The following is a 15,384-nucleotide window of genomic DNA, read 5'->3' as shown; positions in this document are numbered from 1 at the left end:
GCAGTGAAGGTGAGCATTCAGGTCTTTGAAGGCAAATACCTCTTCATAAAGACCAATACATCTGATGCAGTTTGCGAAGGCCAGAGAGCCGTACTTGGGAACACCGCACTCCTGGCAGAACACGCGGCCCTTCTTCTCAAGTCAGGAAATTCTTAAGTTTTGTTCTTCCCTACCGCAATACTAGAGAGGGATGCATAATCTAAAATGAAGATACATAAACAACTGAAAAAAAAAATCAACATTATAAAAAGACATTACTCTGTTTTCTTTTTAAATACTCTTATCCCAATATAAAGTTGCTGCTTGAACGACCATCTTACTGCAGCAAAACCCCAAAGCATCATCACAGCTTGCCCATTCCCCTCCCCACCCCTCAGTGGTTATCAGTTAAGAAACTGAACAAACTTGCAAACAATTTAGCATATGGGGTCTGTCTGAGCATTTTACAAAAACTAGTTAAGAACTGTAACAAATTGACCTTGCCTTAATTACGTGAACAAAGAAGATCTTTTGTAGTCTTGCATTCCTTAGCCCAATGGATGAAGCCAAGTCATGTTTTGGTCCCACCCATCCTCTCCACCTTCCCCATCTATCTTTCCCCCGTCTATCACGACGGCGTTTTGGAAAACATGAGAAAGTCGGAAAACCGAGTTCCAGTCTCAGTTCATTGGTTATGGTGGTTTTCCTGAACTTAACATTATCTTTTCTTATTCTTCTCCAACTACAACATTTCCCACCCCCATGCTGGGGTCAGGTCCCCAATACTGGATCCTGGGTCCTGAATTGCTCGAACACTGGCTGTAGAACATTTTGGACTACGATTATCCCACCGCTGGCCTGCAAATTACCTGAAAACACTTCCCCCAGCACAGTACCAGCCCGACACATTCCTCTACGAGGTCTGATCATGTCCTGCCATTGTAACCCAACAAAATCCCTATAGGGTGTAACGGACCACAGGCGGCACTGGGCTCCCCTCCCGCAGACCTGGGCACTCCCGAGGATCACCCACTCAGCTGCATGGACTCGGCAGAGACATTTAATTATATTCTGGAAAACTGCAGGGCACTGGTCAAGAAGGACCGTTTTTGTGGTTGTGATGTACAGCAACTCTTCTGATCACAGAAGCAATCTAAGACGGCCCTCCATAGCAAAGCAGCGGTAGAGCTCAGCTCCGCAGCACGCTTCCGCCGGATGCTCCGTCTGAAGCTCAGGACACCTCAGATGCAAAGACTCGCAGGTGACGCCTGCTACAACCTCCCCGGAAAATCACAGACGTCTACGTGACCTGACACCACTCCCGGATGCATCCCCCTCAACAGAGGTATCTAGATGACGGAGCGGCGTTGAGACACGGATACGGTTTCACCAGTCCCAGAGGCACCACGCCGCTGTCTGCCAGCACGGGCAGGTTCCTCCAGTGCAATTCCTACGCGCATTTTGAGAGCTGCAGGTTCGCCACTTTTGCTCCGAGCCCGCCTCAACTCCTACAGCCACAGCAGCAAACTGACTTCAGGCCCGCTTGTAAATCAAAAGTTCAGAGCACAGATTTGAACAAGAATTTGCAAGCATAACCCACGAGCTCAACGCTCCGCGCCTCTCCTCCCCGCCCGCTCGCCCCTCTAGAAAGAGCACTCCGTACTTTTGCAGCTCAGGAACCGCCGGGAGAGAACAAACTGCCCGACCTCTGTTGCCAAGACAAGCTTAGCTAATAAGCTGCAAAAGGACTCATGGGGAACGAGGTACAGAACGTGGAGAAGTTGAGGAAGACCGTGCAAAACGTAGAAGGTATTCAGGGGCCTCTAAAGGGATTATGAAAAATATTATATTCTAAAGACAGCAGGTAGGCAACAGCTGCCCTAACTTTCAGAGCAAAGTGGATTGAAAAAGCAGATCCACTATAATTTTCAGAGACAAATCTCTGTAGTTTATCTGATCCACTATTTAAATTTCAATACACAGTCCTCTATCTGCAGTAATAATAACCTAAATTCCATTTAGTGTTCATTTGAGCAGTCAGGATAAAGTCATTTCTTATTATCTCCCCACTGTGTAAAAAACAGCTTGAAGGTAGGAAGTCAGCAAGCATTTTCACCAAAAAGTAATTATTGTAAGTGACATTTTTACTGCTGGCATGCCATAAGGCGAACTGCGCATTTGGAAGGACAAGTTGCTAAAACAAAATGACAGGGTACTCTGTGACATTCCGACAAGAACCCAAACATGATTTAACCGGCGCTCGGTTTGATGCACCACTTCTCGTCATGTCCGAAAGCTCAGGCTTCAGGTCCATGCCAAACTAGTCAAATTCCAAGTTCCTCACCGCGGAACAGCGAGAACCGCCGCGTCCTGCGCCAGGCGGAGCAGGGAGGCAACGAAGCGGCCCGTCCTCCGCTCATCGCCTTTGCGGCAAATTAGGAGGGAAGATGAAAGCAGACCAATGCGGACAGGAGATTTCTCGGCAACCTCCTAAAAGAGCATTTGCTACTTCAGGGCCTGCATTCACCTCCGTCTGCAGACGAGTTAATGGACAACAACAGACCTGGCAGGTTGCCCGAGATCAAAGTGGCTCATACTGGGACTGGATTAGTTTCTGCTTTCCCCTGATGATCAGGCTGCCCATTCCGGCCAATCTGTAGACCCAAACCCAGGGTATGCTGTGCTGAGAATCAGAACCAGAACCTGCTCACACAGCTGGTCAAAGGCAACATCCTCAGGACAACTGCGCTGCTCTCTTTCCCAGGGTCTGAAAACTTCAGGCAGAGATACATATTTTTTTTTCTCCGGCTTTCTATCCAATTTGACCTTTAGCGGTGGCTGTCTTTGCGGGATCTTCTAACGCACAACGACTCTCCTCCCTGAGAGTGGTGCAGCGCAAGTCTGAACTATGGAATAAATCTGAGCAGCATTTGCGGAACAGCACTGCAACACATCCCTCTTCTGACTAATTAAAAGAAAACATGCGTGAAAGCTGAACGCTTTCTCTCAGGTAGTGGTTTTGGTGGATTTACTTTAAGTGAGTGAACCTTGCCTATTCACAATTTGCAAATTAATGTGACTTGTGAAAATATGATCCTCCCTACAGTTATAAACTCCCGCAGTTATATGTAGGGAGTATACAAACCTCCCCACGGTGTGCATAGCTAATGAGGCAAAGTATGTCGGTATGTGCGGTTAGAGTTGCAAGCGCTTGCTCTAGTTATGACTATAGATTTCCACTATGGCTGTGAAGATTTTGTTTGTTTGCTCCTTGCACAAATGTTGTAACTTTGGGGAAAATGTTATTTTGCGTCTTGGCTCAGAAGGAAATTTGATGTGGATGGGGGGAGGGATCAAAAGAAAACCCCTTTAGGAAAGCGTGCAGATGTATGCATGTCTGTGCTGAAAGGGGAGGAGACCAGCTTTGCTTAACTCCGAAATTACGGGGGCAATACTAAAAATAAAGGTCCCCATTCTGCATATGAGTATATGTTAAATGACAGGAGCACACCAAACTATCTGAATGACGAAGGTAAATCTTAGAAGTACTTGAAAAAAACTGCTTCTGAGTATAAAAGATTACAACATTTTGCTGCAATTTTATGACGCATTTTCAATAATCATGTTAGCTTTGCACTTGGGTTGAAAAAGTATGTTTTCAGCCATTCTAGAATCCAGAAGGAGCTGAAGAAATCAGATGTTCCGAAAAGAGCAAGTAAGATGGGAGCTGGCGATAGACTCATGAAGAGAGATTTACAGCCGGACATTTAAAAGCACTTAGAGAAGTCAGGCAACCGATTCTCCTTTCAATGAATGCGCAACCACAAATCCCTCGGACGGTCTCGGAAAGCCCACTCTTGTGCCCAAACCTGGGTTAAGACTGGAACTCCTCACAGCCAAGAGAGGACATCAATATGAGTTTAAGGCATTCCTGTCCTGGCTCCATCCCTCACCTCCCTTTTTGCCTGACGCTGAACCACGGCTGTGCTGTCCCAAGTGCTCGGGGGAACCACACCTGTGAACCAGATTTGAAGAAGTGGTGGCTACCCCACCACCACACACCTGCAACACGGTACGGGTGGGAGGGATTACGAACAGGAATCCGGATCTCTTTCCTGATCTCATTTGCAGCGCAGGCCCATTAGCAAAAGGATGACACTTATGCCAGCCCCAGCGTTAGCAGAACGAGGGAAGTCCCAGTGCAGCCTTGCGAGTTAAATGTTGCTGGCGGAACACAACTGAAGAACCCCTGTGCCCAGGGCCACCTAACCAACCTGAAAACCAAGCGGAGGCACCTCTAGCTCCTGTGTGACCTACGCCTGCTCACCCTGGGTAGCGTGCGGTGAGGAACCAGGGCAGGGGCACTGTCCTGCTCAGATCATGAGCTTTGATTGGGTCAGATTTTCCTCCCCGTGCCTGCCTCTTCGAAAGCCTTTGCCACTTGGACTACGCCAGTGCCACCGCTGGGGTCTCAGCCCTCCTTCTCTGGCCGCTGCACCACGGAATGCCCCGGCTGGTCATCCCTCGCAGCCCTTATCATAGAACTGTTGAGGTTGGAAGGGACCTTTAAGATCCAACCATTAACCCAGCCTGACAAAACCACCTCTAAACCATGTCCCCAAGTACCACGTCTACCCTTTTTTTAAACATCTCCAGGGATGGCGAATCCACCCCCTCCCTGGGCAGCCTATTCCAATGTTTAATAACCCTTTCAGTGAAAAAATTTTTCCTAATATCAGATCTTCACACACATCCCTCCAAGCCCACACCCTGCATCAGTGGGTGCCTTATGGCTCTCCGAGGGGTGCTGTGCCCCACTGATACAAAACGTCTCAACAGCGGAAAAGTTCGGTTCTGCGCGATATATGCACCACGGTGCGCCCGGATGCGGGGAGGCAAATCCAGGTACTCGTAGAGGAGGAACACCTAAGCAGCGTTGCAGAGAGCTGGACAAGTGCTGGACAAGGCTGCATAAACTCAAACCATCAAACTTCTACTGAGGTGGGAAGACTGTGGTACTCGGCTGTCGGCTGCGGCGTGGACGGGCTCGGATGGGGAGCACAGGTCGCTGCGAAGGGCAGTCTGAACATCCAGGATGTCCAGGATCTTGTGCAGAGAGATACAACTGGAGTTAATCAATTAAAATGAAAAGTTGCACCGAGATCTATTGGACTTTGGCACAGATGCACCAATCCCCGACACAACCGCACCACTGGATAAAACTTCCAAATAAAAAGCAGAAAGGGACACTTGAAATAGCCCACCGGGAAGCATGAGATTTCTACACAGCCAAGATTTTAAGGGCTATTTTACAACAAACGAAGGGAAAAAAGAAAAAAAAAAAAAAAAGAACTTAAAGAAGTTGAGAATTCTTTTAGCTGGATGTAGAGACATTCTCGGGAACATCAGAGCCATGGTCAGGTTCAGGCCAACAGCCCCAAATCCTTTCCCAGTCTCACCGGCCAAAAGTGGATGTTTGCGGAAGAGGTAACCACCGCAGCAAACACGCAGGGAGGGTCTCCTCAAACGCCCACCTGCACACGCACAGCTTCTTCCGCCAAAAGCGGGGTCTTTGTACTGAAGAGCGCTGAATGACATGTCTATGTTTTGACATATCACCTTCAATTAAAAAACCCTTTCTAAAAAGAATTCAGATTTTAAATTAGGTGATTAATGGCAAAATCGTGGCTGCTTTAAAAGACATTGCTCTACTCTGCTAATCTTTATTTAATATTCAGATTTTTCTGTGTTTCCATAACTTAGTCAGAAGTCAATATTTAGAAATAACTGCTGGAAAATGTTTTCAATAACCTTATTATGAAAACAGCTTGTGTGCAGAAGCTTTATTAAGGATTTTCTGAATATTAAAACAAATATGTCATGAAAGCAATCAATCAAGATGCCACAGCCCCACATAGTTATATTTTTAGGATAATCAAAAGAAACGTAGGCACAATACCTTTTGGAAACCAGCGTTAGAGCTTTTTAGAGGTTCCGCTGCAGTTTACGGTGCCTTTGTTGACTTGCTGACCTTGTGATTAGAGACTGACTTTAACGTGTTACCATGTTTATGACCGTTTGCTGTCCCCCTCTGTCGTAAGCCTGAGTGTGAAGGTATCTCTATATCCTCCTCCGAGATTTTAACCTCTTCTCTGCTCCAGACAAGAGCAGGAAGCAGAATGCGTATGAGCACTGTGCACGGCACTTAAATGTACCTCCCCCACCGAACCATGTGGACTTTCACACACACGGGACGGATCCAAGGCTAACGACCGCCCGCCTTCCCCAGAAGCGGAGTCCTGTCTAAGAGCCGTAGCGCAGGGGCTTGTTCTTCGTCTTAGAAGAAAGGAGGCGAAGCAGAGTGACCCCGGACACTGCTACGCGAAACGCGCTCCTCTTCGGGAGGAGTACTGGTTAAAGCACTGAAACAAAATGACATTTACATTGTACGCAACAATATTATAAAAGCTATTAAGGTACATTATTTTACACATCCTCATAATCTCTCCATACTGCTTTACTTAATTTGTGATAAAATTGTTGAGAAAGGGTACTTAATGTAGGACAGTCAGTAAAAGTAATTTATCATCTTCCCGCTTCGGTGCTCACGTTATCAGCGAACTCATTTTCTGCATTCATCATGCAATCAGCCTATTATTTGCATATTAATCAGGCAGTGGACCATGAAAGAGCCGCATCCCAGCCAAATGCTGCACTATCTCAGGAGGAACACTCAGTAATTATCATACATCAGTGTTATGATGTGGTAATTGATTATAACATCTTTCTGTTGCCCCTGGGGAGTCCCACTGCTAACCCAGCTTCAGGCATTCTGTGCAGATTTTTCTCTGAAAATTAGAGAAACCATTGCTGTCCTTTTATTAGATATTTTTTACCTTTACGATAGACAGCTCTCTGAGCATTTCCAAGTTACTTCTGCTTTTTTTTTTTTTTTTGTTTTAAATGAAACCTTCATTAGGAAAAACCCCACCTGCCTCAGAGCAGAAAAACTGAAAAAACCAACAAACCCAAACCAAAACCCCAAACCAAAACAGTTGGGCTCCTTCTTGTTCGTCCTCTCTCGTTCAAGGTCTGGTGGCTTTTTAGGTGCCGGTATTGCTTACATAATGCCCTTCCCCATCAAACACAGCGAAATGTTGCAACTTCAATAGACAGTAATTGCAAAGTTCGCATAAAGGCAGTTAAGCCGCTTTATTTAGGTGCCAAATGAGAGGCTAATTTTGGTCCTCTCGTAAAGGACAAATGAAACATCTGCCAGTTCAAACTTGCACTATTTTTAGGACCCAAGTTCCAGAGGGGTAAAAGAGAGAAACAGCCATAAAACACAACGGCGGTTACGCCGCAGCTGATCTGGCGCCTCCTTCGCGTCGGCAGACCCGGGCAGAGAGGAGCCGGGGGGCAGCGCCGCCACTCACCCCCCCAACCTCCCCAACGGGGCACAGCTCAGGAGAGGACACCGGAGGGGACCGTCTCACGCCACGTGACAGAAGGATGCTTTGGCCGGGCTAGCTGCGAGGAGAGGCGGGGAGAAGAGTGGCAAGGACAAGGTTACTCTCCAAAGCAGCTCACTCTCCTGGGACGGGCTCATCGGAGAGACCCCGAGCACCGACAGCAACAGGGGGATATTTAGCCAAGCTCAGGTCTCGCCAATAAATAGTACCAAACAGTCCTCGAGTTATTCTGGGGAACAGCCAACCTTTTCGGCCCCGCTATAGGGCGTTACTGCCAACAAAACGAGGATCTTTTACGTCGCTATCAGCAATATCTTTGACAAGTACAAATATGGGACACGCACTATCGGGCCTATTTTGCATTTCTTGCCATTATATTTTCTCCTTTCTTTAGGCTTATTAATTGGATACTTTTCTATTTCCACTTTTATTCAAGTTCGATCTCAAATCCGCTTTGCTTTGTTCTCAATGCAAGTTGTGTTTCTCGGCAGGTTTAAAACAGTCGCTGGATGCCTTCACTTGCTGTTTCTCTGGATGGCTGCTGGCAAATTTAAAAACTTTCAATACCCATCAAATTAGGTGAGGCAAATTCATCAGCTTTTCTGGCACCCTCATGCAAAGGACAGGCTAGAAGGTAGCTTAGAAGATATTAATTTTCTAGTAATTTTCTGGCTTTTCTTCTTGGGAATGATTTGCTCTCAAGTAATATATAAGTCCATAATGAGAAGAGGATTTCGTTGTCAGAGCCGAACAGGCTGTTTACTTCCCTGTTTCAGAGCGACTTGGTGGAGAAGACAGCTCCCTCGGAGCTCCCTCCCCATTATAAGATGGGAATAACAACCCACATGCTCGGTGCCAGCACACCTTTTCTCCAGTATTTTGGGAGGAAAATAGCCCATTATCTGTTCTTCGAATTGAAAGCAAGGTAATTTTCATCCAGCGGAGGAGCATTTTGCAATTTGCTGAGCAGCGGTTGGGCTGTTGCCCGGGTACGGCCGAGGGGGCCACGGCTATCTCCAGCCCACCAGTGGCAGCCACGTGGCCACGGGGCCGGACCTGCAGCCCCCTCCTTTTCCCACAAGCAACCAGCAGACCACCGTGAGCTTCTGCCAGCTGCCAGAGCCTCCTATTACCAACAGAAAAATATCTGCTCCCTTCGGAGAGGAGCCTTTCTGACCTCTTCTGCAGCTGCCAGCCCACGGGGGACAGATCCCGGCCATCACCCCGGCTCCTGACCCCCCCGCAGCCGCCTGGCCTTCCCGCGCCACAGCGCGACTGCGACGGCCTCGCTCGCCTTTCAGTGCTGCTCCAGTTATTTTTGTATTCGGCTTTCTAACGTATCAGCTCGTCGTTTTCCACCCAGCTCCTCTGTGGTTAGCAGCTGGCAGGAGAATCCCCCCGCGCCTGGAAGCGGGGAGGGGAGCTAACGGGGGCCCCCTCCCCAAAGGAGCCCGCTCATCTCCGAACGCACAAGCAGAGGGAAAAGAAAATGCTGGTAATTAATGAAATGAAGTAATAAGTAATGAAATGATGAACAGTGGAAGTTACAGAGCTCTAATATTCAAGGGCCACGGTTTCTTTCAAACAAGGCCAGAAGTGAGTGCAAGGAAGTTCCACGCTCAGATTGATGCGGAAGCGACAGTGGAAACACATCTTCACAAACTGCATCCACTTTCTAGCAACTATTACACTACCTGGTACTCTTCTAATCCACCTGAGAAGTACAGCAGCGACAGTGGTCTGGAAAGTTTTATTTACACAGCTTAGAAAAAGATATCGATTAACTAATTATGCTTTTTAAAAATGAAGATTTTGAGAACGAGGCACTGGTGTGCCCGGTGAGATGCTACCTCGTGAGCTCCTTGCGTGGAGATCCTCTCCCACACACCGAAGGAGAGTAAACATACAGGGCCAACGTTCCCAAGTGAACCACAGAAATAAACCCTAGCTGCAACTTGACCGGGTGACTTCTCCAAAACGAATGCTACAAACCCATAACCACACTTCACAGTGAATTAACTTTGTCTTCAGAATGCAGCATGAGTCTCCCCTTTGCCATATTAATACGAAAAGTGTGTTGGTGCTTTGTCATTATAATTCAGCCGCAAGGAATATCTGCCTAGAAAACAGTGTTCACTCTATGATTATATATTTTACTTTTATAACAGTAAAGCTGTGACCACAATAAGGACGGAGTCATCTTCTGCACGTTTAATCACCGGGTGGTTCAATGGACAGAAAAGAATACAACTAGGCCAGGAATTTCCCTACAAATACCGACTATTTGTAAAGCGTCGCCGACAGACAAAGGACTACAGCCAGGCAAGGCAGCCTGGGGAGGGCAGAGCCAGGCAAGAGGCCGAAACGCCCAGATGATGGCTCGCAACGATAGCCAATGTTCTATGAAGAACTACCTTGAAACGCTGACTTCACGCTGCATTCCCAGGTCCCAGTAAGGTGCCTTGACAGCGATCCTCCCAGCTTTATTGATACCAGAAAGACTGCCAGGAAGGTTTTCATGGTCCAAATGTCAGGGAAATGGCACAGAGTATGATCACACACATTACAGACAGAGTACAACAGCTGCCCTTATGAGGAGCCAATTGATATCCCATGGTTTGAAATCAAGACAGCCATGGCCAACTGCTTCGGAGCCGCCACCTCAAGCCACGCAGAAAGAATGGGGCAACTTCACCAATACGTGCCAGTGTGCTTCAGGATCAGCATGAGCATAACCGTTTGGCTGACTTCGTTGTTCAGCTCCCAACTTTAAAACCACATTTGCACCTAGCACAAAAGGAGACAACCTTCTCAACCCAACGGAAAGACTCAAAAATCAGTCCTCAAACATACTCTACCTACGCAAGGAACTACCGCAGTCTGACTACCCAGCTATCAAAAGCCACCTGATCTCCCTTCTCTTCCATCTTCTAGACCCCTTTAACCAGAACCATTTCATGGCACGCAATTTTATTGACCCGGAATGCCAGCAAATGACTGCAAAACCATTTCTCTCTTCTTTTTGATTCAATAATAAAAAATAGCTCAAATTTGGGAAGATCTGTCAGCATCATGGGACTGAGCACTCGTGTGATCTCAAGGTACGAAGGATTCAGCTCTCCACCGCCTAACCCCAGTTGGGCTCTGCAGCACCATCTCGGACGGCTCCGCTCGTCCCAAACAAAACAGTACAATGAAGGAAATAACCGTGACCCGTGGAGAAATGGGGGGGGCAGGAGCTTCTCCATTGCCACCGTGTGGCTGGCGAGATCTTCCCACCAGCGCACGAGGGCGGTAACCCTGAACCTCAATTGTACACCTGAGGTACACTCTCTCCCACTTTGTTTCTCGCGGAGCAGCCAGCGCGACAGCATCCTTCTGTTATTGGGTAAACGGGAAGATCTACTCAGTACACGGTTAGCTACCTGCCCGCTCAGCACCTTCCGTGCTGAAAAATATTACAGGAATATATATTACATAAATAAAAATATAGTGGATACCTGGGTTTGCCATCATCCCACAATACGCCTGTTACGACATTACCAGACTACAGTAAACCACAAATTGCATTCTGATTTTTTTTTTCAGATTTTTCTTTCCCAAGGGATGATAAGAAGTAATCTCCCTGTTGTTACAAATGTTTTATTTTGAAAATAAAGCTTTTATGCATATTTTAGTTGATCTAAATACAGTAGATCTCTGGTTTTTAAATCACCGGATAATATGCAATTATCTCAAGCTAGATTCTGATTTTGAAACAAGCTCTAATTAGCTCCCCATTTTATGCTGCTATAATCCTTTCTTCAACTCCCATGAGTGTTACTATTGCTAAGCAGCATGAGGTTAGGAATGATGGATGATACCCAGAAAGGAAGACAAACAAAAGGGAAATTCAGAATCCCCTGAGATCACCCGCAGCTGTATCGGCAAATGAAGATTTCCACATTAGGTCATAAGACGACCCTTACAGAAACACATACCAAAAAGGCACATCTTTTTCCCACCGAGTATTTGCAAGTCTTTAATGTAGTATATAGAGAGTGTATGTCCTTCACAGAGGATAAATACAAAAGTGAAAAAAAATTCAGCTTTCCTGGGAGTAGCTACGAAATCAACAGCACCAAAAAAGAAACTTCATCTTAATGTCATATAGATGCTCAGTAAAGAAGTAAGACCCCCAAATTAAATAAACTAACAAGAGCTATATACCGTACGAGTGTTTAGAAAAATATCCAAGCACATAAACCTTTGTCTGGCGTGTGGCTACTGTCCAAACCCAACCCAGCTCTGATCATCAGTAATGCAACTAAATAAGGGCCAAATTCATAATGAAAAAATGCTGATGCAGTTGGGTGACACTAATTCAACTTTTTTTTTTTTTTTTTCCATGTGATTTGGTCCGTGCTTTTGACACATAAATCATTAAAAAGGCAGATTTACCCAAGGGCATTAGAGCATTTAGGTGGAAAGAAATACACAGAAAAAATGTTAGAAAAGGCACGGTGATACTATTTTTGACCACCTAGGGTACAGGCACCATTTTTGTATTAAACATGTTCACTGAAACTTGCACAAAATCACCAAAGCCTTGATGAAAGGTCACAAGCGGAAAATACAGATATATATATATAGATATATATATATATGGTTGTAATTTTGGTATAGACTGTGTCTTTTGAAAATTCATAAATACAGCTGGCAAAGCCTGGCTTCTCTTTGCTATCTCAAAATGCATATATATATATATATATATATAAAAATAAAATGCTTATCCCGTTCATTCTTACATACAAAAGACTGATGGGTCCATCTGTCCACGTGTGACAACGGAAAACTACTGGACAAAAGAACAGATTTTCATGAATGAGGTGCTAATCAAAACCTTATGATCTAGAAGTGTAACTAACTGGGTCAGAAATCCAGAAAATCTTGCTAGCTTGATAGAATAGTGCCAAACGGTAATGAAAATACTCACAGCTAATAAAAGTTTGAGACGTTACTGTGCATGTTGACGCTCTGTACACTGAAGACCTTCTTGGCAAGGCACTCAGGAGCCACTGAATGTATTAGTTTAATTTCACTTCTTTCCCTTCATGCATTCAACAAGTTCCAGGCCAATTACATTACACGGAAAAGGCTCCAGACCTTTTCTCATTTTAAAACTGTTCTGATTAATTTCTGTTTTAAAATTACAAGTATGCAACCTGTTCTGCCTTGATTTTCCTGGGAAACGTCTCAGAAGACCAGAAAATTGGAGCCGTCTTTTTTTTTTTTTTTTTTTTTTCCTGCCCTGGAGTAGAGGATCTTTCACCAATGTATAATTATTATTACCTTTTCCAAACTGTTTGCTGCGCTTTTAATTACAGAACAGCTGCTAATAAAAGAAAATCACCAAACTGCCCTTCCTCATTCAAATAATTTGGTTTTGCTCTTTTGTTCTGCGCGGTGTCACAACCTTCCTTATTCCTCTATCCAGAGAAAGGCACCAAGAACAGAACATCGTGTACAAAAATCTTATTTTTAATCCTGGGAAAGGAGGAAGAAAAGGCCACGAGCCCATTTTCTCATTTGTAAGCCTGCTTTAAGGAAAGAAGGAGGGCGATCATCAATAATATGATTTTATTAGCTGATAGGAATGTGCCGCCTCACAAAATATTAGCTCAAGGGCAGGAACTGACAAACGAGATCGGGAGTGTGGGAGGGGAGCGAAATATCACGGCAGCAAAGCTGAACTTCCTGAAGGAAATCACTTTCAGCTACCAGCGATCCTCACGGGAATCCATAAGGTGGCCGGATTTTAATACTATGGGCTTGTCTTTCAATCTTTTATAATTACAGTTAGTCATAAATATGATGATTAGCAATAACAATGCAGCCTTTTCCCAGCTCCTCTGATTTCAAATTCCTTTTAAAATGGCTACAATTAATTACTCATATTTTCCATGCTGTCTTAGGCGTTTATAACCGTAACAGTTACTCTTGCATAGTACTGACGCTACAAACAAGTAGTCAACGGCACGCTTTTAATGAAGAGCAGCGTATAAAACGTCGCAGGAAATCTCCATGTTCGCTAAATGCTTGGCTATAAGTAACAATAGCCCCGTGATTGCAAATAATTTCTCCCATTTTGGTTTTGTTTTCATGGCTTGTTTTTACCAGGGGCATTTTTTTAGCTTTTATCTATTTATTTTCAACTGTTCTTCTTCAGAAAAATGTGGACTGAATATCATGACGGATTTCCTCCTAGTAAAATCTTTTAGAATGCAAAACAGTTTCCCAGTAGAGAGAAAAAGCAGTTTGGTTGGGATATTCGGAATAAACCAAGCAAGCTCCAGAAAAAAACACCACCCGAGAGCGTTTCAGAATGGCAGAGAGGTGGAAGAAGAGCACGACCCATCCTTCTCCGTCTCCTGAAATGCCGTAATTCTCCAACACAGGGCCCGGGCTGTCAGTACAGAGCAGGGCACAAGTGTTTTTCTAGAGCACAAAACAGTCTGAGAGCTTTACGTCAGTTAAGCACATCATTGGTAAAAAGTCCGTGTGGGTAGAGTTTGGTATCTAACAGCAGGAACACAGCTGTTCTGTTCCAGCCCCCTTCCTATACTGTGGCCATCTTATAAAACCTTTAGCAATTCACTTCTCTTTGACGCTCATCTTTGCTGCATCTGCTTTTTTTTTTTTTTTTTTTTTTTTTTTGCAAATGGAAAGGGGAGGAAGGGGAAGAAAAAAAAAAAAAAAGTCGGCTCGGAATATTTAACAGAGCTTGAAAAAGAAAGACATAATGTGGTTTTTTCCCCACCTTCAAATTAACAAAGCAGATTTTGTGCAAATGAAAGTGGAAAAAAAATATGCCAGCGAGTAAGTAAGGCAGCTGGAGTATGTAGATCACATTACAAACGAAAGTCTTGTTTTACAGCCATTGTCACATGTCAAGTTGATAAGCTGAACTATGGTAAAAAAACCCCTACAGAGCGAATGATCTCTAAGATCAGACAGAGTCTCTTTACCTAATATATGCAGCTAAATACGTGTACTCCCTACATCTGCCATAGCAACAGGGAGAGAACGAGGAATTAACTGCGTTAATAAAAAAATTGAAGGGTCTCCTGCATGATACAACGAAACGCGAGAAACCTCTTGGCATCAAAGCAAAAGAAACGTAACAAAAGCACAGAGAATTATTTCAGAGCAAATCATTGAAACCAGCTGATTACCTGAGCTTGCACATCCCTGCTGGAGGGAATCCTGTAATGATGTCACAGAGTGAAGGACTAGATAAGAGAGGAGAGGAAAATCAGGGAACAATAAAAGGAGATGCCAAACCACAAACCACACAGTAAGCAGGCTCAACAAATAGCAAACCGCTGCTCTGGGCAAGGGCACGCTGCTCATTTGAGTCAGTGGCATTACAAGGGCACAACCGAGGCCAAACTCTAGCCTGGCCTTTCTGTATCAACAGGCGTTGGGGTAAGAGCGCGCCACAATAAAAGCGTAATTGCAACACAGCGTTCCCCCTTTACAGCTGAGTTCTTCCAGCTCACCTCCTGAGAAAGCAATCGATATTCTCCTAGGAACAATAAAAACCCCCTGTGCAACCCTAGAAAACAGCGCACGAGACTTTCCAGCTCTTTGGCCAAAATTTTTTGACTTGCGTATCATATTCACGCCTAGATAATATCATCCTAATTAGGAACTTGATAACTGCTGCTTATCAATTACGCATAAACGAGGGCTTCGTGCATAAACATTCCCAGCGCGTTCCCCTAGGGACCGGTTGGGCTGCGAGGGTGGGCGCTGCCACTTCCAGGAACGCCTGGACTAGCACTGGGTGCAAGTCTCGCTTACTGCAACTTCAAAAAAAAAAAAAAAAAAAAAAAAAGAAAAAAAGGAAAAAAAAAAAAGTTTTCCTCCTCCTCAACTCAAACAACATAGT

General features: G+C 45.0%; 1 protein-coding gene across 3 annotated transcripts in view; it reads right to left on the bottom strand.

Annotated features, from left to right (window-relative positions):
* CUX1 (cut like homeobox 1) overlaps positions 1-15,384 on the bottom strand; it is a 285,607-nt gene that overhangs the window by 53,853 nt on the left and 216,370 nt on the right. For 2 of the 3 annotated variants that reach the window (XM_082493162.1, XM_082493163.1), the window contains exon 20: positions 14,666-14,722. The exons of the other annotated variant lie outside the window; for it this stretch is intronic. In XM_082493162.1, coding sequence (XP_082349288.1) covers positions 14,666-14,722 — 57 coding nt within the window. The remainder of the gene's footprint in view (positions 1-14,665; positions 14,723-15,384) is intronic. 3 annotated transcript variants of the gene reach the window in all.

Source organism: Vanellus vanellus (genome assembly GCF_965231255.1).
Source record: "Vanellus vanellus genome assembly, chromosome: 19".
NCBI classification, from domain to species: domain Eukaryota; kingdom Metazoa; phylum Chordata; class Aves; order Charadriiformes; family Charadriidae; genus Vanellus; species Vanellus vanellus.
The sequence above is the reverse complement of the archived record's forward strand: the minus strand, read 5'-3'. Positions and strand labels throughout refer to the sequence as shown.